The sequence below is a fragment of the Cyprinodon tularosa genome, unplaced genomic scaffold (assembly GCF_016077235.1).
Source record: "Cyprinodon tularosa strain WSP-4 unplaced genomic scaffold, ASM1607723v1 ctg121, whole genome shotgun sequence".
NCBI lineage: Eukaryota > Metazoa > Chordata > Actinopteri > Cyprinodontiformes > Cyprinodontidae > Cyprinodon > Cyprinodon tularosa.
The window spans coordinates 1,689,719-1,714,424 of NW_024038015.1; the positions used below are offsets into that span (position 1 = coordinate 1,689,719).

At 38.7% G+C, this 24,706-nt stretch overlaps 1 protein-coding gene across 2 annotated transcripts in view; it reads left to right on the plus strand.

Moving 5' to 3' along the window:
- The first annotated feature begins 2,560 nt into the window (after positions 1-2,560).
- cpt1ab (carnitine palmitoyltransferase 1Ab (liver)) overlaps positions 2,561-24,706 on the plus strand; it is a 30,090-nt gene continuing 7,944 nt past the window's right edge. Inside the window, exons 1-12 of one of the 2 annotated variants that reach the window (XM_038275696.1) lie at positions 2,561-2,716; positions 5,345-5,507; positions 6,018-6,160; positions 6,868-7,039; positions 7,708-7,809; positions 12,917-13,054; positions 13,239-13,316; positions 14,814-14,921; positions 16,412-16,499; positions 21,342-21,537; positions 24,001-24,189; positions 24,286-24,391. In XM_038275696.1, the coding sequence (XP_038131624.1) occupies positions 5,367-5,507; positions 6,018-6,160; positions 6,868-7,039; positions 7,708-7,809; positions 12,917-13,054; positions 13,239-13,316; positions 14,814-14,921; positions 16,412-16,499; positions 21,342-21,537; positions 24,001-24,189; positions 24,286-24,391 (1,461 nt within the window). In that variant the 5' untranslated portion in view covers positions 2,561-2,716; positions 5,345-5,366. Of the gene's footprint in view, positions 2,717-5,344; positions 5,508-6,017; positions 6,161-6,867; positions 7,040-7,707; positions 7,810-12,916; positions 13,055-13,238; positions 13,317-14,813; positions 14,922-16,411; positions 16,500-16,926; positions 17,012-21,341; positions 21,538-24,000; positions 24,190-24,285; positions 24,392-24,706 lie in introns of both variants that reach the window. The other variant, XM_038275705.1, reaches the window with a different exon arrangement.

Here is a 24,706-nt window from a genome sequence, read left to right on the forward strand (position 1 = left end):
ATGTGGAGGAAGCATTATATTGTGGAGATGCAGAAGAATTTTTGGAAAGATTGAAGTGGAGGGTCACCTTTAAGAAGAACTACAACCCTAAATAGAAAACTAGAGCTAAAATGTTTTAAAAGAAAAGAAAAAAAAGTTTCATAATATTTCTAGAACTAAATTTGATAAAGAGTTTTATTAGAAAGCTTTAATTGCTGAGAGACTAATGTTTGGACTGGGTGATTGGTGAGAAATTCCTAACTTCAAATTTATGAAGGTAGTTTACGTATATAACCTAAATACTTTAGGTGATATCACTCTCTTAACAGCTTTCAACATGGAGTTTAATCCGTTTCCACCAGGCAATGAACATTATTTTTACATTATTTACTTCAGCAGCCCTAACCATTTGGTAAACCCTATACAAATAGGACACTGTAGCTTGATTATTGGAATTTTTTCAATCAATACCCCCGAAAAAAAAAAAAATAATAATACCACAAAAATATCACCGTCACAAAACTCAAAAAAAGAAGAAAAAAAGAAAAAAAAAAAGAAAGAAAGAGTTTACTAAAAATAATCATGACTAATCTGAAAAAGAAATGCATACCCACCCCCACTTCCCACTTATGCAATGCTGGACACCAGGGGCAGAGCTAGATGGGGGGCCACCCTGAGCCAAACATTAGCCACCCCTGTGGCCATTCTTACTATTTTTTTATCTCTAATACAGATGGTAGGAGCTGGAATACTCTCAGGTGGAATATTCAAAACATTTTCATTTTTCAGATGTTAACAGTTGCTCGGCAACAAAAACACTGTGGTTAATTATGCAGAGCAATATACTAATATTAAAGATGATAAATACAGAATTCCTGCTCTTTTTAAAACTTGTGTTTTTTGGTAAGGAGAAAATGATGTGTCTTTGCAAGTGATCCAGGAGTCTTTAGTGAAATCATTGATAAATAAATATTTAAATAAAAACTTATTAAATAAACAATTTATGTAGATTTTAGTACTTGTAAAATATCAATTTTATGCAGAATGATTATTGATAAAAGTTGTTAATTAATGACAATGAATAAAATGTTCAACTCGGAACTCAAACCTGAAAGAATTGTATGCACTATATCTTTATCTAGAAAGGACGGATGTTTAAATATATGTGTCTATTCGTTAGTGACAGTTGTAGAAAAGTATAGTTATACTTTATTTAGAAACAAATGGATGTTGTAGTTGTTCGTTTTCCTGTTGAACAGAGGCGTAGCCAGAAAATTGTTATAAGGGTGGCCAGGCAATAACCAATGTACGCTGAGGGGTGGCTGAAAGCGGATAGACACTAGAAACTCAGGGTCAAGCCAAAGATAATACAAACTATACTTTCCTACAGCCTTTGCTAACAAATAGACACATATATTTAAACATCCCTGCTTTTTATATAAAAGGTATAGTGGATAAAATTCTTTCAGTTTGGAGTTCAGGGGCGAACATGTTTTCCATCGTCATTACTTACCTACTTTTATCAATAATCATTCTGCATAAAATCAATATTAACAAGTACTAATGTCTACACCGTCTAAATTGATTATTTAATAAGTTTTTATCAAAATAGTTATCTATCTCTGATTTCACTGAAGACTCCTAGATGAATGCAAAAACACATCATTTTCTCTTTACCCCATAAAACACAAAATCTAGTTCTGAAAAGAGTGCTGTACTTATCATCTTTAATGTTAGTATATTGATGTGTATAATTAACCATAGTGTTTTTGTTGTCAAGTAATTATGAATCTATTAAAAAAAAAATAGAAAGGCAAAGCAAGGCAAATTTATTTGCATAGCACAATTAAGTACAAAGACATTGCAAAGTGCTTTACATGATTAAAATATAGGAAAATAAAACAGAATCAAAGCAAGTAGGGAAAAAATTTAAATAAAAAATGCAGAGACAAAAAAGAACATTAAAAACAGTTGAAAATAAAAAAGTTGATCTAATGATTTTCAGTTGAACTATTTAACTAGAACAACCGAAGGCAATCCTAAACAAATGTGTTTTTAGTCTTGATTTAAAGGAACTCAGGCTTTCCGCACTTTTACAGTTTTTTGGAAGTTTGTTCCAGATAAGTGGAGCATAGGAACTAAATGCTGCTTCTCCATGTTTAGTTCTGGTTCTAGGTATGCAGAGCAGGCTGGAGCCAGAAGACCTGAGTGGTCTGGAGTAAGTAATATATGAAAAATTTAAATGTTTTGAATATTCCACTGGAGAGTATCACTGCTGCCACCATCTTTTTCAGAGGGGGAAAAAATGGTAAGGGTGGCCATGGCCACCCCTGGCCCCCTATCTAGATCCACCCCTGCTGTTGGAACAGTGTCGATTGAACCTGAGGTTCTGGCTCCAATCCACTTTCGGCCACCCCCCCAGTGTACATTGGTTATTGCATGGCCACCCTTATTAAAATGTTCTTGCTACGCCTCTGCTGGACTGAGGTAAACAGAATGAACATCATGATCTCTGTTCTTTCATGCAAGATAGGATTCTGACCTACAGAGGGCGCTGTTTCATCCAGGAGCGCTGCGTGACGTGGCCAGAAGTGGGCGGGGCCCAGTATACAGGTCTTCTCCCATTCATGCAGAGCCTCGAACATTAGCAACCATCGCAGCGCAGTCAGAGCAGACGCGCCTCTTCTTCCTCCACCTAGAGACCCTCGGTTTCCCCACTCTGAAATAAAGGACACAGGTGAGAGCTTTATCTTGGTTTTAGTCCACGGGCTCGTATTTATTAATGAATTCATTTCCCGTAGTTGGTGTCTAAGCGGTAGCTGGAAAAGGAAAGAGAAATAGCACAAGTGAAAGGAAAATATGTAAAAATATCACGTCCTTACTGCCCCTCAGACAGCCAGTTTTCTCACTTGTTTGTATTGAAATAGGTGAAAGGTTTCCTTTAAAACTGTTGACGTTGAAATGCCTCGCGGGCTGGAGACCTTGTTTTGGCCTTCACTACTAAAAGGCAAAGTTTGCGTTTTTTGTTCTTAAAATGCGCACATATATATTTATTTATATCAATAAAACCGCTACGATGTGCTCAGTGTGACAGCTGGTCGAGATGAGATATTTTTAAATCCTTCGCTAAATTGTAAATAAATAATACAAAACTTAGAGGAAATGGCTCAACTGTTACTATTTTATTTCATATTTGTAAATATTGTTTATTTATTTATTTTGCCAGAGCATAAATGTAGGCAAAAGTCCAATTAAAGGTCATTCAATGGACAAAACAATTGGCAGCTCCATAATAGAGCGTAATTAATCATCCTGATGTCAAGTAATTTAGTAATATAGAGTGTGCATATTTTTTTTTGTTTTTGTTTTTTTGTTAAAGTATAAAAGTTGTTACTAGTTTTGAGGTATGTCACCTGCCTGTTGAAGGTCAGTAATACCTGTCTGGTCACCGTGTCCTAAAGGTAAGGGTGTGATCCCATTTTAATCTAAACTCATTCTGTTCCTACTTTAGTTTAAATCAAATTAAATATGGAAATTGGTGTTATGGGATATATAAGTCACCTTATTTTAGGTTAAGCATGTGGGTGGCGTAGGTGGAAAAATACTTGCCATGTTACCTTTTTTGTATTTTTTTGGTCTAATAGCTTTTATTTTTAAATCCGGTTGCAATTTAGATCTGGAAATTTTTTTTAGCAGGAAGACACTGAAGGGTTTATAGCAGTATAATTAAGATCACCTCCAGACATTGGGTGAACCAGTACTTCTTGTACTGCATTTGTCTGTTATAATAATTACAAATCGCCTTGCGTAAAACAGAGCTGTGGTCTCTTGGTGGCTGTATTGTCATCCGAAATGACTTGCTTTGCAGGTTTAAGACGCTTTTGCTTCCTCACAGTTGTCAGTTTTTTTTTTGTTTCTCCCTGTTTCCATGCATTGCAGCGCTGCGACCTTTCCCCTAGTTTCTGCAGCACAGGGTGGATCATGTGATGCTGGGGGAAGGGACTGGCTGCTCACACGTTGCTGCTCTGCTCCTTCCCACCACTGCAAGCGTAGAAACGCCGCGTCCTGATTCTAGAACACACGTCCACAAAACAAGCCCAAAATCAGAGAGCTTTAGATGTTTTCCTCTCCATTTTCATGGCTGTAGCTGAGTATTATAATGTCATAATCAGCTGTTTAACAACGTTTCCTCTTCTCCTTATGTGTAAACCACTGGAAACGCACAACAAGGGCAGTGAAAGTCTGCAGAACAGGCCAAAAGTTGATGCATGTCTCCAACACTCATCTGGCCAGAGGTTTGGTGCACTAATCCTTTACAGGGAAACTGACACCTTCCTGAGAGATAAAGAAACAGTCATTCATACGTGCATGATGAGCATGCACACACACATTCAAAACAAAGGACTATTCAGTAAGACTCACTTACCTGCTAATTATGTCTTTAACGTTGGGAGAAAGCCAGATCACCTAAATATGCATGTGGAGAACATGCTGACTCTATAACCTTTGTGGAACTACCCTCCCTCGCCATGCGGCCAATGTGGGATTGGTTTAGCTTATATATAAACACAAATGGAAAAAGAAAATATTATTAAGATGAAGAAGTCTAAAGAAGCACCTGCAGTCTCAGTCTGCGGTAAAGCCCATGTCACCTGACGGTTCCTTTCCTTTTAAGAAAGTACCTGTCATTCTTTTTTTAGACTGTCCTTGTTCAGTTATTTAGTTCTTTAAGCATTTGTTGAGTTGTTTGTTTAAAAGGATTAAACTGTAGGATGACATGAAATTGTGCAATTCCTCCGGTCGTCTTTAAAATGAGGACTTGTTACTTTGAAGATCTGCAGCAGAAACTGATCAATGTAAGACATTGTTCTTCTTTGTTTATGCAGATATCCACATGTAGCGACTGAGTGTGATCTAACATATGACCTTTTGTCAAACCATGTTTACTTCTGATATTCCCTGCAGATGATTGCCACTTACATTAATGTCACTTCTACAGATTTAGGGCAGGTATTGCCTTTTATACTGCAGCAAGTATTTAGCGTTAGCGCCACCGTTTGTTTTTTATTCCAGGTATTTGCAAATCCCATTTCAAAGCAATGGCCTGAACATATTTCTTAATAACAAGCCACTCAATGCTCTCTGTGCAATCAAGAATCTACTCACCTCCAAATCCAAAGATGCATCAAACTTAAAGAAATACGATAGGAGCTGCTTTCTAATTAAAGTGGAAATGCCCTCTTATGGGCTTTTGGTTAGGGTTTCACTGCGTTTTTGTCGCCTTTTAACTGGACAGAGTATTTTTTGAGGTTGAAATGATTTACAGTTTTCTTCTGTTATGTTTGTTTTTTCTGCTTCCTTTCAGTGCCTTTAAACCAGCAGCCACCATGGCAGAAGCTCACCAGGCGGTGGCCTTTCAGTTCACCGTCACCCCCGATGGCATCGACCTACAACTGTGCCACGAGGCTCTACGCCAGGTCTACCTTTCTGGGCTTCACTCCTGGAAGAAAAGGTTCATTCGGTTTAAGGTGAGAGCTGTCGGACGTATTGAGGGGCAATGTCCAGATGGTTATCTGCAAAAGAAAACGCAATTTCTCTTGAATATTGACAGAGACTTCGTCAGCCGCTAGACTCGTCCCCTTGTAGTTTCTAGGATTCTTTGCATTGGTTTACAGGCGACAGAAATACTAGTAGAGACGATGCGATGCAATATCCTCTACTGTACACTTGTTAACAAAGTTACACTAAGCTGTTTAACCGGGAGGTCAGCCGATCTGACATGAACTGCAAACTGTGACCGTAACCTTCCTGAGAGTTCTTTGTGCGCTAACTTTTGGCTCAGAGGTTTGTTTACACACAGTCATACTGAATGACTCGACCCTAAAGACCTGCCAGCTCTTCTTTCTTTTTCTTTTTGTTTTTATAGTTTGCCCTTCTATGTTTAGTGACTTTATCACCAACAGCGATGAGTGATGTCATGGTTTTACAGATTATTATGCTAGCTTTGTTTATTGTGAGTTTACCTTTCACTTTCGCAGAATGGGGTAATGACTGGCGTGTACCCAGGCAGCCCGGCTGGCTTCATGATCGTGGTCGTTTCATACATGTCCTACAACAAATACAAACAGCTGGATCCTTCCATGGGACTGATTGCCAAATTAGGCCAACACATACCCATCAGGTGAGCACGGTGTTGTTTTTATGAACAACATGGACCACAATAAAGTGCTGAAGGATATAATGAGGCCAATAAAGCAGCATTCCACAGAAGATTGGCTAATAACTATGAAGCATGATTAAAGAAAGATTAATCTGGGTGAATAGTAGTTTATCCATGGCGGTTTCTTCTTGGTCATCAGCCGCGCCTTCAGTTTGATAACAATGTTTATGATGTTTAGAGTTACAGGAACACTTTGTCCTCTCCTAAATCTGAATTTATTTTTTATCAACATTAATGAGTGAGTTCCTCATTCCGGTTTTATTTTTATAACAGCATTCAAGTTTCTTGTGATGCCAAGCAGGAATTCTTTGTACCTTCTTGTTTTTGTTGCGTAAGTTTAGAATACGTGTTGGCGAGAGTCACACTTCCTGCATTTCTTCCATGATCACGATTACACAGAGTTTATGATTTAGTTGGTTGCTCGTGTTTTTTTCTGCATCTACGCCTATTGGTTTGTATAATGAAGGCGTAATCTGCACATAGTGCCTGCTATCTTTGAAATCAGATCAGGTCTTGTCCAGCAGTCCTTTGTTTTCCAGTGTTTCCATTGTGCTGCGTAGAACCATAGATGGGAATTTTCTTGAAGTAAAAAAATAATCTAAATGGCTTTTACTTAATATAATCTTAGTTGTTTTACACGTTTTTGTTTTCCTTCCCTCCACCTGCAGCCAATACATGTCCACAGATAGCCAGAGGATAGTCGGAGGGGTTCTGGTGGGCACGGGCCTCTGGGTCACCATCATTATGATCATGAGGAATGTTCTGAAGTGCCTGCTGTCATGGCACGGCTGGATGGAGTCACGCCACGGGTCTCTGCCCTTCGGTACTCGCCTGTGGCTGGTGAGATGGTCAACATTCATTCTGGGTTTTTCTAGGTCCTCTTTTAAAGCCTTGACACTGTTAGAAATTCATAATAAAAACTTTCATGTGGAAAGTATGACATTTTTAATTATAACATGAAATGAAATCTAAGTCATTTTTTTGTTAAAATAAGTACATTTTTTCTTGAATTAAGGAGCTAAATGAGACACTTTGCCAATGGAACAAGACTATTTACATTTAAAATAAGAAAAAAAGCAATTGAATTGTCTTATTTCTAGTGCATATTATGTAATAATCTTATTTTGGGAGTAAAAATACTCATTCCATTGGAAAATCATCTTAAATTAAGGGTAAATACACTTGATTTAATAAATTTGTAGTTATTTTTAGATTGTCTTGCAGTGTTATAATTCAAAATGTCATACTTTCCTCGTGTGTTTGGAATTTAAATATGAAAGTTAAAAAGAGTAGAAAATCATAGTTGGTTAACACTAGTGGTGCTTGTGGCCAAATCTTTCAGGTTAAGTCAAAATTGATTTAGTTTATATTCTTCCATTTGGGCTTTTTATGTTCAAATGATAACTTTCTGATTTCAAACCTTTTTTTTTATACTTATGTTTTATATAATGTTTTGCAAAATGAGATATCTCACAGAGCACTAAGTTTTTCCTTTCCCTTGTGTTCAGCTTTTGGTGAAGGTGTTCTCTGGCAGAAAGCCGATGCTCTACAGTTTCCAGAACTCCCTGCCGCGGCTACCTGTTCCCTCAGTCAAGGACACCTGCAGAAGGGTAACTTTCACTTCCAAGTTCAGCGGACATGGAACTTTGCACCCAATGCTAGTTTAGAATTTATTGCGGTTATAGAGTTGGAATGGAGATAATGTTTTGAATGAGTAAGTAGTAAAAATGCATTAATGACAAAGTGGGTAAAAAGTGATATTCCTTCTGTGGGGAAATTCTTCACTAAACTGCAGGAGAAATTTCTTAGTACCGTATTTTCACGACCATAAGGCGCATCGGACTAAAAGGCGCACTCTCAGTTATGTGTCCCATTTCTGTATTTAACACACACATAAGGCGCACCGGACTATAGGGCGCGTTTTTTATATACAGGTACAAGTCCTCTACTACCTTTAAATACCTCTACTGCGTATTTAAAAATACAGCGGGGGCAAAACTGAGTATGACTGTGCTTTATTCATGTATTTATTACAAAGTATTAATCAAACCTGGCAGCTGGCCGTGAGACAGACACATCGCAGATGACACAGCGCTGTGGTCACTCCTAAATTAACTTAAAATCCTGAAACCTGCCGACGGAATATGTTCGCTTTTATTGCCGGTATCCTGGTGCCTGCAGTTTAAATTATTTAGATGAAAAACACCTGCCAGCAGCCGCGGTGAACCCCAGGCTGCCCAGCCTACAGGCTGCTGATGAAGAGATTTCTGCTGTCAGCGCACCGCTGGTATGTGGGGGTCTGAGCGCCTCCGACAGAAATAGATAATCTGGATGAACTGACTGCAATTATTAAGTTCTCAGGTGGCCTTTCTCACTTAAAAACATATTAAAACTACTTTATTCCCACTGATCACAGCAAATATAGCTGCAAGATTTAGATTATTTAGATGAAAAACACCTGCCAGCAGCCGCGGTGAACGAAAGGATTTCTCCTGTCGGCGCACCGCTGGTATGTGGGGGTCTGAGCGCCTCCGACAGAAATAGATAATCTGGATGAACTGACTGCAATTACCGTATTTTCACGACCATAAGGCGCACCGGACTAAAAGGCGCACTCTCAGTTATGTGTGCCATTTCTGTATTTAACACACACATAAGGCGCACCGGACTATAGGGCGCGTTTTTTATATACAGGTACATGTCCTCTCAGGTGGATTTTCTCACTTAAAAACATATTAAAACTACTTTATTCCCACTGATCACAGCAAATAAAGCTGCAAGGTGTATTTATTACAAAGTATTATTAAAACCTGGGAACCTGCCGTGAGAGACACATCGCTGATGACACAGGGCTGTGATTACTCCTCTGATACAGTTTATTGACGCATAAATTAACTTAAAAAATAGGCAGGATAATAATCTGGATGAACTGACTGCAATGATTAAATTTTCAGGTGGACTTTCTCACTTAAAAAGATTTAAATTATTTAGATGAAAAAAACACCTGCTGAGGTGAGTCAGGATGCGCTGCGGCCCAGAGCCTGCTGTTGAATTAAGTTTTTTAGGTAGAAAAATAGAGCTGGAGCAAAACTGAGTATGATTGTGTTTTATTCATGTATTTATTACAAAGTATTAATCAAACCCATCAAAGTCCTCATCCTCTGTTTCTGAATTAAACAGCTGCGCTAAATCAGACATGCCAGTTCCCCCTTCTTCTTCGTTTATTGACGCATAAATTAACTTAAAACATAGGCAGGATAATAATCTGAATGAACTGACTGTAATGATTAAATTTTCCGGTGGACTTTCTCACTTAAAAAGATTTAGATTATTTAGATGAAAAAAACACCTGCTGAGGTGAGCCAGGATGCCCCGCGGCCCAGAGGCTGCTGTTGAATTAAGTTTTTTAGGTAGAAAAATAGAGCTGGAGCAAAACTGAGTATGATTGTGTTTTATTCAAGTATTTATTAGAGTATTAATCAAACCCATCAAAGTCTTCATCCTCTGTTTCGGAATTAAACAGCTGCGCTAAATCCGACATGCCGGTTTCCCCTTCTTCTTCGCTGTCAGAGTCACTTTCCGTGCCGGGCGGCTCCTTGGAAATGATGCCGGCTTTTGCAAAAGCTCGAACAACAGTCCCAGCAGAAACGTTAGTCCAAGCATCTACAATCCATCCGCAAACGGTGGCGTAACTTGCCCGCCGCTGCCTTCCACTTTTAGTGAAACTGTGCTCTCCGTCTGTCATCCATCGCTCCCACGCCGCTCGCAGCCTTACTTTGAACGGGCGGTTCACACCGATGTCGAGCGGTTGAAGCTCCTTTGTCAGACCTCCCGGAATAACAGCAAGCACAGCGTTCATTTCTTTGACCTTTTTTTTCACATCGGCTGTGAGATGGGCACGCATGGAATCACAAATTAACAGAGATGGAGATGCGTGGAAAAAACCACCTGGTCTCCTTACATACACCTCCCTCAGCCAAGCTTTCATCATCCCCTCGTCCATCCAGCCTTTTTCATTCGCCTTAATAACGACTCCAGCTGGAAAAGTCTCTTTAGGCAAAGTCTTTCTTTTAAAAATCACCATAGGCGGCAGTTTCTGTCCATTTGCGTGGCAGCCAAGCACAACAGTAAACGACGCCTTTTCATACCCCGTTGTGTGTATCGCTACAGTGCTGGTCCCCTTCTTCTCCACCCTGTGATTCACCGGGATGTCGAAAGTGAGCGGCACCTCGTCCATGTTGGTGATGTGGCTTGGCTGGATGACTTTGTCAGCGATGTGTTTGCTGCAGAAGTCCTGGTCCGGATGGAAAAATTGCACCGTTTCATAAAACGGAAGCACCACGATGGACCTCCTTGAAAATTTTCAATTTTCATTTCTTCCGCCAGCTTTACTGCTTTTAGTCGAACAGTGACCGTTGAAACGCTGGCCCCACTCGTTCTTTGCTCCACGATCCAGCGCTCCAGTCTTTCCTCCAACTCGGCCACCTCGCCTTATGTCCGCGGAAACTCAGCTGCGTCTTCTTCACCAGTCGGAGTTCGTTTTCCAGCTTCCTCCACTTGCGAACCATCGATTCATTTATATTGAATTCTCTCGCAGCTGCTCGATTTCCATGTTCCTCTGCGTAGCTGATAGCCTTCAGTTTAAACTGGGCTTCATAGGCGTGTCTCTTTGCCATTTCCAGGGTTGTTAAGACAACAATGTTCTGCATACAGCACATACCTGTTCTTTTATACACAAGCCACGCCCACACTTCCCCCTTTAAGGTTCTCACATACTCATGGTGGTCTCAACAACGTCCGCAGATAGGGCGCACCGCACCATAGGGCGCACCCCACATTTTGAGGGAAAAAAAAGACGTTTAGGTGCGCCTTATAGTCGTGAAAATACGGTATTAAGTTTTCAGGTGGACTTTCTCACTTAAAAACATATTAAAACTACTTTATTCCCACTGATCACAGCAAATATAGCTGCAAGATTTAGATTATTTAGATGAAAAACACCTGCCAGCAGCCGCGGTGAACGAAAGGATTTCTCCTGTCGGCGCACCGCTGGTATGTGGGGGTCTGAGCGCCTCCGACAGAAATAGATAATCTGGATGAACTGACTGCAATTATTAAGTTTTCAGGTGGCCTTTCTCACTTAAAAACATATTAAAACTACTTTATTCCAACTGATCACAGCAAATATAGCTGCAAGATTTAGATTATTTAGATGAAAAACACCTGCCAGCAGCCGCGGTGAACGAAAGGATTTCTCCTGTCGGCGCACCGCTGGTATGTGGGGGTCTGAGCGCCTCCGACAGAAATAGATAATCTGGATGAACTGACTGCAATTATTAAGTTTTCAGGTGGACTTTCTCACTTAAAAACATATTAAAACTACTTTATTCCCACTGATCACAGCAAATATAGCTGCAAGATTTAGATTATTTAGATGAAAAAACACCTGCCAGCCACCGCGCTGAAGAGGAGGAGACGCGCCGGGGATGCTGTTGAATTAAGTTTTCAGGGAGAAAAATACAGCGGGAGCAAAACTGAGTATGATTGTGCTTTATTCATGTATTTATTACAAAGTATTAATCAAACCCATCAAAGTCATCATCCTCTGTTTCTGAATAAAACAGCTGCGCTAAATCAGACATGCCAGTTTCCCCTTCTTCGCTGTCAGTCACTTTCCGTGCAGCGCAGCTCCTCAGAAATAATGCTGGCTTTTGCGAAAGCTTGAACAACAGAGCCAGCAGACACTTTAGTCCAAGCATCTACAATCCATCCGCAAACTGTGGCGTAATCTGCCCGGCGCTGCCTTCTTATCCTGAAACTGTGGTCTCCGTCGGTCATCCATCGCTCCCACGCCGCTCGCAGCCTTACTTCGAACGGCTGCTTCACACCGATGTCGAGCGGTTGAAGCTCCTTTGTCAGACCCCCGGGATAACGGCGAGCACAGCGTTCATTTGATTCACCTTTTTTTGACATCGGCTGTGACATGGGCACGCAGCGATGGTGATGCGTGGAAAAAACCACCTAGTCTTCTCACATACACCTGCCTCAGCCACGCATCCACCCAGCCTTTTCCATTTGCGTTAATATCATATGTCATCAGAGCGCTGTCTGTCTCGCTGGCAGCTCCCAGATCAGCTTCCCTGATTGGTTGATGCGGCGCGTCCAGCAGCAAAACTTAAATTTTTCCATCTCGAGCAGCAGAAGCGCGTTGGCGGCGCTTCAGATGCTTAAACGCTCCCGACGTGCTGCACCAAAATGCGCTGCAGGACCTTTTGCTGCACCTATATGCGCGTCAACCATTGACTTTGCATGTAAACACGCTGCTTCTGCTGCACCTGCTGGGTCCGGTTCACACCGATGTCGAGCAGCGTTAATTTGTTTCCCCATGTTTTTCACATCAGCTGTGAGATGCAGCTGTGAGATGGGCACGCATGGAGTTACATATTAGCAGCGATGGTGAGGGGTGGAAAAAAAACACCTGGCCTCCTTACATTCAGCCACTCTTTCATCATCTCCTCAATGAGGTGGTCTCAAAAGTCGCAGTTACAACACACATAAGGCGCACCGCACCATAGGGCGCACCGCACATTTTGAGGAAAAAAAAAGACGTTTAAGTGCGCCTTATAGTCGTGAAAATACGGTAGTTTTTTTTATACACTGTCTTTCTTGGAAGGCTCATTCCTTTGTATCTCCCTGCGGGACTCTTTCTGTTGACAGTACCTGGAGTCGGTGCGTCCACTGATGGATGACGAGCAGTTTGAAAGGATGAAGGCCTTGTCTAAAGACTTTGAGAAGAATCTAGGACCCAGGGTGCAGTGGTACCTCAAACTCAAATCCTGGTGGGCTTCAAACTATGTAAGTTTGAAAAAATGTCTTTCTCCTCTATGTATTTATTAATTTATTTTTTTCATTAAAAGTCTCACTCAATATCCTTCTTTTTTTTATCAAACGCAGATTGCTTGATTTTGTTGGTCTTTTTTTTAAATTTTTTTATTTTTTTTTTTAAATCTTCTCTGTATCGTCTGTATCTCTGGCACAGGTTAGTGACTGGTGGGAAGAGTATATTTACCTGAGAGGCCGTGGCCCCATCATGGTCAACAGCAACTATTATGCCATGGTAAGTGACGTGGCTTTAGTGTCAGCTGGCAAGCAATTTTTGCTTTTGATTTTGCTTTTTATTCAAATAAAAGTGGAAAGAATGTTGAAATTTTTTAAATGTTTTTAACCTATTTTTCTTGCAACTTGCAAACCTTTCACCCAACAAATTAAATAATTTATTTCTCAAGTTGGAGGAAGACGTCTAAAGGTTTAATTGGCAGAGTTAAGCATTTTAGAAAAGATTCTTACGAGCCTGATATCCAGTTATATTTATTTTATATGTCACTGGTCTGAAATAAGAATTATTTCCCCAAAGGCACCTCTGATCTGATGATGTAAAAGTTTGCAGTATAAGCTCTTAGGAAATGTAAAGAAATGTTATAATTAATAAAGATGATAAAATGGAATAAAAATTTTGCATGCTTTTACCTTACTTATACAAAGAGCTTACCTACATCGGTGTGTCTCCTAGATGTGTTTGGGATTGTGTTTTTGTCCAGGTTTGTACTAGCAAACTGATTTAAGTTAAGGTAGAAGTATTTGAAGGTAGCCCTGGGTTCTCACTATTTACTGCTTCACTTAGCAAAGTAAAGCAGAACTACTGCCAGCAAGATTACCCCACATCTTGATGCTGCCACCACCATGCTCAACAGGGTTTTTAGGCTCCTCAAACATTCCTTCTTGTAATTGCTAGCAGTATAACCATAAAACCTTTACCCAGAAAACATTTGGTTTATCCACATGGGCAGCTGGGAATTCCAGTGAAGCTTAAAGGTTTACATTTTGCAGAATGTATTTCTTTGTTAGCCAGTGAATACAGTCCATGTTATTGTTAATCTGACCTTGATGTGGATGGGGACGTTACTGTTTCGGCAGTTTTCACTTCATGCAGACTCAATCTTTAGTATTAATTTATATGATGGTTACAGTTTTAACCAAATAGTTGGACATTTTCACTGGTGGAATTATCCATAAGGACAACAGCCACAAACAGATCACCAATTTCAGATAATCTTTAGGAACAGCTCGGACCTCTGCCTTCTTAGAAACATGCTTTAAAGCTGTCTTCATTAGACACTTCTGTTTCTAATGAGAAGAGCAGTCAAATCTTGAACCAGAATTGTCCCAGGGCCCCTTTGAGGGCCACCGAAAGCTTGTGTTTCATATGCAGCCAGCTTAGTGACACTTAACCAAATGTTAGAGGCGGAGAATGTTTAGAAAATTGTATCTGTATGAATGGATCTGATCTTTGTGTGAAGTAGAGATAATCCACAAGACTGTTGTAAAAATATTTTGGATAAATAAATACTGGCGTAAAAATAAATGTATTTATTTTTATTATTATGTGTTTCTTATTAATTTTTTTAGTTTTTTCACATTATATGTGTATTTAAACTTTTGGCCAAAGCTTGTATATTAGTCATTGTTAGCATAAAGAGGTTTACCCCTCTGTTCCTGTGTTCCTGAAATGCAAAAAATGCTGGTTGTTTTATGAATAAATCGTTTTTCTCTGCAGGACTTTCTGTATGTGTGCCCCACCAACAGCCAGGCGGCCCGGGCAGGTAATGCTATTCATGCCATCATGCTCTACAGGAGAAAACTGGACAGAGCTCAGATCAAACCAGTGAGTAGACGGATATTTGGTCTCTTCTTCTATCAATTTATCTCTACTTTATCTTTGCCAGTGAGGTTGCTATTAATATAATTATTTCAAAAGGTGTTTGACTATACCTTAATAGATAAAACATTATAGGATTATATGTTTTATCTTACTGTCCCTGTTCTTTAAGCTTTCCATAAGAACTTTTTATCTTTCACCTTTTCTTGTGTACTTAGAAGTTTGAAATCGTACTAATCATTGCTAATACTAGGTATGGGCCAGTTTAAATTTTTAAAGTATTAAAAAAACCTGCAGCAAAAATTCTGAGATAATAAAGAACTAAAAAATGCAAAAGTTTATATGGCTGCTTTGTTTGAAAAAAATACAAAGGCAACAATTTCTGCTGCTGTAAAATAATAAAACCTACTACGTCCAACTATGACTTCCCCCTTTGGCTGTTAGAAAAAATCCACAGAAAAGTTGCACCTTCTTATAAGCCACATGGTTCAAAGTTATGGGGAAAAAAGTTGCGGCTTATAGCCTGGAAAATATGGCAACTGTAATAATTTAATTTAAAACCTATATTTATTTAGCTTTAGACACAGCCTTGAACTAAAAATTGAAAGACACACACCTGCTTATTTTAATGGTTGTGCTTTACTATATATTTTGGTGTTTATTGTTCAGATTTTTTTTTCCTGTAGTAATATTTTATAGATTTTTTATTTAAAGTACAAAAAAACAACATTAGGTGATCAGGCCATCTGCCTAAAGCATCCAGTCATTTGCTTATTTGTCAGGTGTTTGTTTTCCTTTATCAAGTTTTACAGCTATGTCAGTCTGATAAAACAGGTTAATTTAACCAAGTATTTACAAAGAAACATGGTTTCTTTCTCCTTGGTGAGGGAGAGGTCCCGTGGCCTTCATTCATCTTGCTGATCAGCAGGCCACAGTAACAGAAGGAAGTGCGGGAGTTTGGTGCTACTTTAAGCTTCTAAAGTGATTTCCAATTTTCCTACAAAATTTAATTTTAACAGTCTTTAAACTGCATAAATAATATGACAGAAGGTTGTATTGGTTCTGAAACTGTAGCCTTTTCAAACTTTGATAAACTCTGAACCTAGTAACTGGCCCATCCCTACTTGATACACATTAACTCTTCTGTTTCTAATCCGACTTTTAAAGCCACAGTAAGCTTTTTCCCTTTTCCTACTGGAAACCTAATAGCATTTGCTGATAAAGCTAAGCTGTTTGCCTGTGTTAACACTAACTGACCTCATTAGTCAAATGATTTCATATATTATTGTCAGTTCTTTTTTTTTTCAGTATGCATGATGCTCAGATGTTGATTCTTACCACTGTGGCAAAATATGCAAAAGTCTTTATTAATTCTGAGATAAAAAGTTTGATCTGATATAAAAATTCCAATGCATGAGCTTGCTCTGTTACACGCTCACATTTGGTTGTCTTTGTTCTACTGTTTTGTTCTTTGGTTTTGACGGACGCTGCGTTAGATATACTTGCTGGCCAACAAGGTACCTCTGTGTTCTGCTCAGTGGGAGCGCATGTTTAACACCTCCCGCATCCCTGGTGTGGAGACAGGTAAGAGTAGGGCGTAGCCGCCACGCCCTCAGACCCGCTGCCACGCGACCCTACGGCCATTGGAAATGGTGACTCCACTACTCATTCCCATCATCACAGCCCTGATAGATTTTAAAGTCATATTTGGATTAGTTAAAATGATCTAAAGTCTATTTCATTGTAGGTGAAGCATTTTTATCTCAAGTCCAGGGTTTTGATGGTGGTATTGAGATGGCAGCGCACTGATTTCTGGTCGTCGCCTCTTTTCCTCTGAGGTCCGTCCTTCTTCCTGAATCCATTTTAATTCTACTTTCAGTCCCTCTCCATGCTCTTCTCCATATAGTTGTGTGTCTGGTGCTTCATCTCTGTTTTATTTTTTTTTTTGTGTGATTTACTTTCATCATCTGTGGGTTTTTTTTTTTTTTCACTCTCCCCTTTTGCTTTTCAGCTCATGCTCCTACAAACTATCCCCATGTGCTCATCCCAATACGAGCGTATGTTCAACACGTCTCGTGTCCCAGGTGTAGAGACAGGTAGAGTCTTTAGCAGTGCCGCCTCCTCCACTCTACTTCTGCTGTCCTTCTCCACAGGACATTTCTGTATTCAAGTTGGAAATAATCAAACTTCCACAAGTTAATAATGCATGTATGCATACAAATTTACATTCAAGTATTCAATTGCATGAAACTCAAAACAGGCTTCTCTGTTTGGAAATTCACTTTGATGAAAACAAGTATTGACTCCTTCCACTTAATCATTCACATCAGGTGTTCTGAGTAGGCCTGTAGACTTTTGCTGCTCTCAGGAGCTACTGATGAAAATGTTAAAGAAGGAAATAATTATGTTAATGCATCAGATAGTCAAGCTGCATTATTAAGTATCAAATCTGGCAAGTCTTGTAGATTACATTTGTTATTAGATATATATAAACTATTAGTTCAGCTTCATAATAAGAATATTTTTATACGATGTGTCTGGATTCCTGCTCATGTAGGGATTGAAGGAAATGAAGAAGTATATATATTTGCTAAACAGGCCTTAAAATCAGATATTATTAACTTAAGTATTCCTTTAAGCAAAAGTGAGGGTAATATATAATTCAAAATAAAATCTGTAAGATTTGGCAGGAACAATGGGATAATCATGACACTGGTAGAGATCTATATGAAATTCAAAAGACTGTGGGGGGTAAGAGTTGTACAAGGAAGGCGGAAAGAAGAGGCAGTCATATCTCGACATAGACATTGCTCATACTGCACTTAATAGTTCTCTTATAGGGAAACATAACACAGGGACTTGTAATCAGATAGAAACGGTGGAACATGTATTAATGGAACGTGATAAGTATTCATAGGAATGTCAGCATCTAAAGGTAACACTAAATAGAGAAAAAATTGGATTTTCAATTATAAGCCTTCTAGGAAATACATCTAATTCTGCTAGAAATCAGTTAATTAGATAAAAGAAAAACCTTGATTATTTAATCATATTTAAATAAATAAGTGTTTATATGCATGTGGATATTCACACATATTGATTTAAATGTAAGTTTGTATAGATATTGATTCATAGATAATATGTAAGCTTCGTTCATACCATTGAGGTATGAATTAATAACTTCCCTCTGACATCACTGATAACCACACTCAAGTCTGGTAGGTGGCGGTAAATGCACCTTAAGTTGGTTGCCATCCGCCCATAAAAAACATAAGAAGAAGAAGCTCACTAAACTCTAGCTTTCTACCATTGCAGTACACCTTCTCTGCAGACGGTGCAGTCCTGTTAATTACTTCCTACCAAGTTTGTTTTATCATAACCAGTTAGAGGCAAAGGACGGACATAAGTTCAGCTTAAAGTGCAGGACACTTAAAATCTCATATTATTAGTGGATGCTGAGGCAGTAGTGCACAAAGTTTGTCAGTCCAACCTCCAAACCTTGTTTACTTTTAAGATTAGCTCAAGAAAAGAGTGAAGAGAGCTTCATTCAAAAAGGTTAAAGTGTTTTCCTGAACAAGCAGCTTCATTTAAACCTTATATAACCAGGTACAATACATGCTATTAGACTTTACACTACTGATAAGGTCATCTGAATATTTGTTAATATCTAAATCTTTGGATTTTTCTGATATTGAATAGCCCCAATGCAGTGAACCATATTTAATGCCTCATTTTAACGTGGAAACATCTAATCGTTTCTGAATTTAACTGTTGGATCTGAGAAAAAACATAAATATTCAGAGGTCTTCCTGCCTAATTATTTGATCAACTGTGTGCAGTACACTAGAACCACATCCATAGCATGACGTCAACATTGTGTACTGAGGTGTTGTTTCAGGGTTCATAGTTCTGGAAACCTCACTTTGATACTCATAAACATTGTTCATGTCATTAGGCCCAAACAGCAGAATCTCTTCTAATAATAAAACATTTCTCCAGAAAGCATCTGTTTTGTACATGTTGGCAGCTGCTAATCTTCGTCTGGATTCACACTGACTATTACTCGTTGGCTCAGTAATCATTCACAAAGTGTGCTTTAACCAACACCAGATTCCTTTAGAAGCTATTCATACATTAAGACTAGGACTGAGAAATATATCATCTCAATATAGCAAAACACAATTTTAAAATCAGAGCCACTCCAGAGTAAAACGAATGTTTCACTCCAGCCCTTTAGGTCGCATCATTGTGGTTAAAGTTAGTTTGCGGCTACACTGTAGGGAATAGAGAGTTGCAGCTTGTGCATAGATCCATGTGTAAAAATAAGAGTAATTCCTGCGACAACAGCCTCTGAACAGGCCTGTTTACAAAGTAAAAAAAAAAAAAAACAATGCATCTTGGAGTGAAACATCTAAATGCAAATTGCATCTAAAATTGCAATATTGGTTGGAAAACCTTTGTCAGTGTATTGGATCTGTTTTACTTTTCCCTTGTCTGACATCCTGTCTGGTTTATTTGCTTTTTTTAATCTGACATCTGTCAGAAAATGACTCAAATCTCTATCTAAGGTGTGCAGTTTGCCCATAGGAAGAAACCAAATGCTTTCTGGGAAAAAAAATTTTATGGTCAAATCTAAGAGTGGGAGAGTAGACCTGGTTAAGGTTCTTTGGCCATTTCAGTTTAAGTGGCTTTGGTCTGTTTCGTACTTAGACAGAATATTTAAAACTAAGGCCTACCTCCAAACTATTCAAAATCATCTTTAAATATATTTCAGGGTAAATGTAGATATTTTAAACTAAATTAAATAAATAAATGACTATGGACTCGGACACAGCTGTTGTAAAACCTTTTTTAAGCAAATGTCACCAATGTATTATAGACATAGGACCCAAAGAGCTACTATCCTGCTTCTTTTAGATGCATACTTCTTCGTAACGCCTACATTAAATGAAAGGTTGGTTTCCTGACCTTGGCAGAGCTAAATGACTGATTGTGAGGGAGTCTAGCCATTTGTTTCAGGTGTGTTGATGCATGAAGAAAAGAAAACAAAAACAGAGCCCAGAGGACGAGGTTTGGGAATTCCTGATCTAGGGCCTTTATACTGTATATGCTCTCAAAACAAAACATTAAGAAAATAACAATGTTTCCTATCTTGGTAACTACATTAACAATATTCTTAGATATTGCTGGATACCTTAATATTATACAGCTCCAAAAAGATTGTTGTTCTTTTGGTTGCTTCCTGGGGTGAAGTTCCATGTTTTTGTTTTCTTGTCTGTAACATGATCAGTGCTTGTTTGAACACTTCATATCACTAGTACAGCATTACTGAACCCAAACATAAAATCATACTCTCGATTTGGTTGTCTAGCTGTGCACCGAGGTGCTCAAACAAACACTGCTACAGCTCAGTGTACCCCTCCTTCCCACCCCATCCACTGCACCCCTGTGTCCTGCCCCTTTAGATTTGTTATTAGAAGCATTACATAACTTACTAATCACAAGTTCATTGTATATTTCATAAAGCGGTAAAGTGTGGATGTCAGATTGTTTTATTCTTGTGTGTAGAAATGGTTACTAACACCTCTGGTGTTCTTAGGATTAAAACTATGTGACATTCATTGTCTGTATCCTAGATATTTTGAGAACAAAAATACACTGTAACACTTTCTTTTACAGTACATCAATAACCAAGTAATAACACGACAATAACATAGCAAGTTACACTATAGTACTTGCTAACAGGAAAACATAAAGGTATATAATTTAAAAGTAATTACTTGCAGGTAATTATTACAATTGTATGTTACTATGTAACAAATGTAGAGTTTTGGTGGGTAATTGCCTTTAGGTTACCACATCACAGTTTCTACTATTGGCCACCACCTTCCAACAGCTAACAAAGTAAATTGTAACTTATGATCAATTAACTAAAGCATTATAAAACTGAAGACAAGTTACATATAAGTAAGAGTTTAGTTAAGAGAATTGGCTTGCTGTCTTCTAGGTTTGGTTTTCTATTATACCAAGTAAAAAATAAAAAGCATTTTACTAGATAATAACACATTAATTTATTGCTGTCGGTGAAATGAATGAGTTACCTGGTAATAACTGTTTAAAATCTAAGAAGTCTGACTTTACCTTGTCTGAAATTGAAAGCACAGAACTTACCAAAATTCTCCATAGTTTTTCTTCTTACCTAATAAATTAGTGTAACTTGCTTTGTTATTATCATGTTATTACATGGTTTAATGGTGTACTAAAAGAAAGCGTTACCAAATACTTTAGTTTAACAATGCCAATATTTCTAAGTTTAAAATGACGATTATCTAATGGTTTTAATGTTGTAAAAATCACACAAACTTTCTTCCAATTGTATTTGTATCTCCACTTCTCTTTGTTCCCTGGCATCGTTACCTCTCTTAGACACGCTCCAGCACATGAACGAGAGCAAACACATTGCTGTGTACCATAAAGGCCGTTTCTTCAAGGTGTGGGTGTTTTACGACGGACGGCTGCTGCTGCCACGAGAGATCGAGCAGCAGATGGAGAGGATCTTGGCGGACAAGTCTGAGCCCTTGCCAGGAGAGGAAAAACTAGCTGCGCTGACTGCAGGAGACAGGTAGGTGGTGCTAGAGAGGGGGAGACGGCATTGTTTGTGTCATCTAGTGCAGGCATCCCCAACCTTGGTCCTCGAGGGCTGCTGTCCTGCAGGTTTTAGAGGTTTCCTTGCTCCAGCACAGCTGATTTTAATTTAAAGCTGATTAACAGGCTTTTGATCTACTGCAATCATTATAATCAGCTGTGCTAAAGCAGGGAAACCTCTAAAACCTGCAGGACAGCCGGCCTCGAGGACCAAGGTTGGGGATGCCTGATCTAGGGTAGCTGGGACAAGATTTATGTTTAGTGATTCATAGTAATGCTAATATTTAGGAACATTATTTTGAAAAGTTTTAAATCAAAACAGATTCCAAACATGAGGACAAAGTACTTACTCAAACCTGAAAAGCAATTTCAGGAATCAGATATATATTTACTTTGTTGTTTTACTTTTGACAGTGTTGCAAACACAACAGCTGTTCATTTTGTGTGCTGTAATCAAGTGGAATCTGGAGCTTGTGTAAACTCTGTGCTCAACTCTGAGACCTTTAGTTGTCCTCACTGTAAAATAAACAAGGAAAAAAAAAAAATAGCCGTGTCAATTCAGTAAAGTTTCAAGTTCAGATCTATGTCTTTTTGTAGATGGTTTAGGGAATTTGTATCAAAGAGTTCATGAAACATTTATCCACTACCTTTATTATTGGAGAATTGATATAGTTAAAGTCTAGTTTAAAAACCAGTGGCCGATGACTCCAGCAATCACTAATAAATAGCTTTCCAGTATTCTGTCCTCTAAGCAAACTGCTCAGATTAATGTTTAAAATTATTTAAACTCTGCTTTCTGTAAAACAAGATGGCCCAATCAGATTACTGTTTGTTTCCACTGTTGTAAATCATTATTTACCAAGATTAATATTACCTTTACAACAAACCAACTTCTACATTTCATGCATAAATTATAAATTGCCTGTAAGCGCTTTACATAACATCCACCCATTCACTCATACACTGATGAAGGCAAGCTACATTGTAGCCACAGCTGCCCTGGGGCTCACTGACAGAAGTGAGGCTGCCGTACACTGGCGCCACCAGTCCGTCCGAACACCATCAGTAGGTATGCAGGTGACGTCTCTTACCCAAGGACACAACGACACCGAAGGCCTGAGCCAGGGCTTGAACCGACAACTCTGTTTGCAAGGCAAACACTTGCATCCAGTGCCACTGCTGAATAAGGAGAAGTTATAACATGTATTAAGTCCACAGAAAAACATTTACTAAGTGAAGCTACTGCACTCAAAGTGTGATTATATGCATTTATATCTGTTTTTTAATTCACATTTGGTCTTCATTTAAGTTTGTTTGTAATCTCAACAACTGCATTAAAACTAAACCAAGAATTAAGAACCCTGCATGAAAACGGAGGAATACTATAGGAAAACTAACATTTTATACAATGCTTAGGAATGGATTGGCATGTCACATAATACAGGTGATGACAGCAGAATACGATACTTGGAGGGAAAAAATACTCTAAATACAACCTCACCAGTGTGTATTTTTAAAACATCTTTTCTTAGTTACTGTTAAAGCAGCACAAAGTAATTTTTGAGTGGTGCTCTCCCTAGAGGACCTTGTTGTGAAAACTTACAGCTTTCTGTGAGTTGCACCTCACAGCTACAGCGCTTACTCTTCAGCCGCTGGAAGATGCAAATAATGACCACAGTTCTGAAGAGATGGGTAGTATTTTACCTTTTCTAATAGAAGCTATTGCATAGCAGCCAAAATAAAAAACTGATCTATATTCACCTGGGCGTACCAAGCGTGGGCTTAATGAAGCCAGTGGCTTTATTTCAGGTTGCATAAAGCTGTTTTACTGCAAGAGAGTAGAAAGCTGCAAACTGCTATCTGGGTCAGAGGAACAGGAAGTTGTTAGTGGTTTTCACACAAGAGCTATTAGGGGGAGATGAGAGTTTACCATCACAGAGACATTTAAGAGGATTTGTTAGGGGTAAAAAAAAGTTATTTATTGCTGCTTCAGAAATATCTGAGTGGGGCAGGTTTACCCTTGACAACATCTACAGGAGTCCTTATTGAGGTCTGACTTCTGTGCAGCTTTTAATGTGCAATCTGAGCATGCTGCTTGGAGCTCCACACCGCATCAGAGGTCTGCAGCCGAATGCAGTCAGGGGGGTATTCTTTATTATTGCCTTAAAAATACCCTAAAAATGACCATTTTGATAAATTTGTGGATTGGGAGATAAATGTTGCTACCAAAATAAAAAAACAAAACATTTTAAGCATTATTCTCAATAATAACCCTCTGATGTACAGTCTTAGTTTAAAAGGTCTTCCAATTTCGAATCACTTCTGTTTTATACATTTACTTAATTTATTATGGTGTTACAAAAGCAACACATTTTTCAAACCTTCTGTTGTTTTCTTTTGATACGAAATCAAAACCAGATTTTCTGTTTGGCTTCTTTAGGACCCCTTGGGCAAAGGCTCGACAACAGTTCTTCAAAAATGGCAAAAACAAGCAATCTCTGGATGCCATAGAGAAGGCAGCCTTCTTTGTTAGCCTTGATGATACAGAGCAGCGCTACGACGCAGACAACCAGGTCAAGTCTCTGGACAGTTATGCCAAGTGCCTGCTGCATGGAAACTGCTACGACAGGTGGATGAGAACAATTAAAGATATTTTCACCAGTTTGTATCATGAGCCATTTCCAAGGATCTATTATAAACATTGTATGTCTTTTTTTCCTTTTAGATGGTTTGATAAGTCCTTTAATCTGATCATTTTCAAGAATGGGACCATGGGACTAAATGCAGAGCACTCTTGGGCTGATGCTCCAATCGTTGGCCATCTGTGGGAGGTAAATTATTAAAGTATCTCACCCCACCCATTACCTTTTTCACATTACAAACCCCCCCCCCCAAAACTATTGATTTTGTTAGGGTTAATAGACAAAGTAGTGGAGAAAAAAATCAGCGTCATTTCCAAAATGTTTTAACCCTGATTACCCTAAAATCCACTAAATAAAACAGATTTTGATTTTCACTTTCACCTTTCATGTTAACAGGTTAACAGTCCACCAGGTTGGCTCATCCTACAGAGAACTGTCCGAGCCTTAATTATAAAAAGAAAAACCACCCATAAGGCATGCTAAAATAATCTGATGGGATCCTAA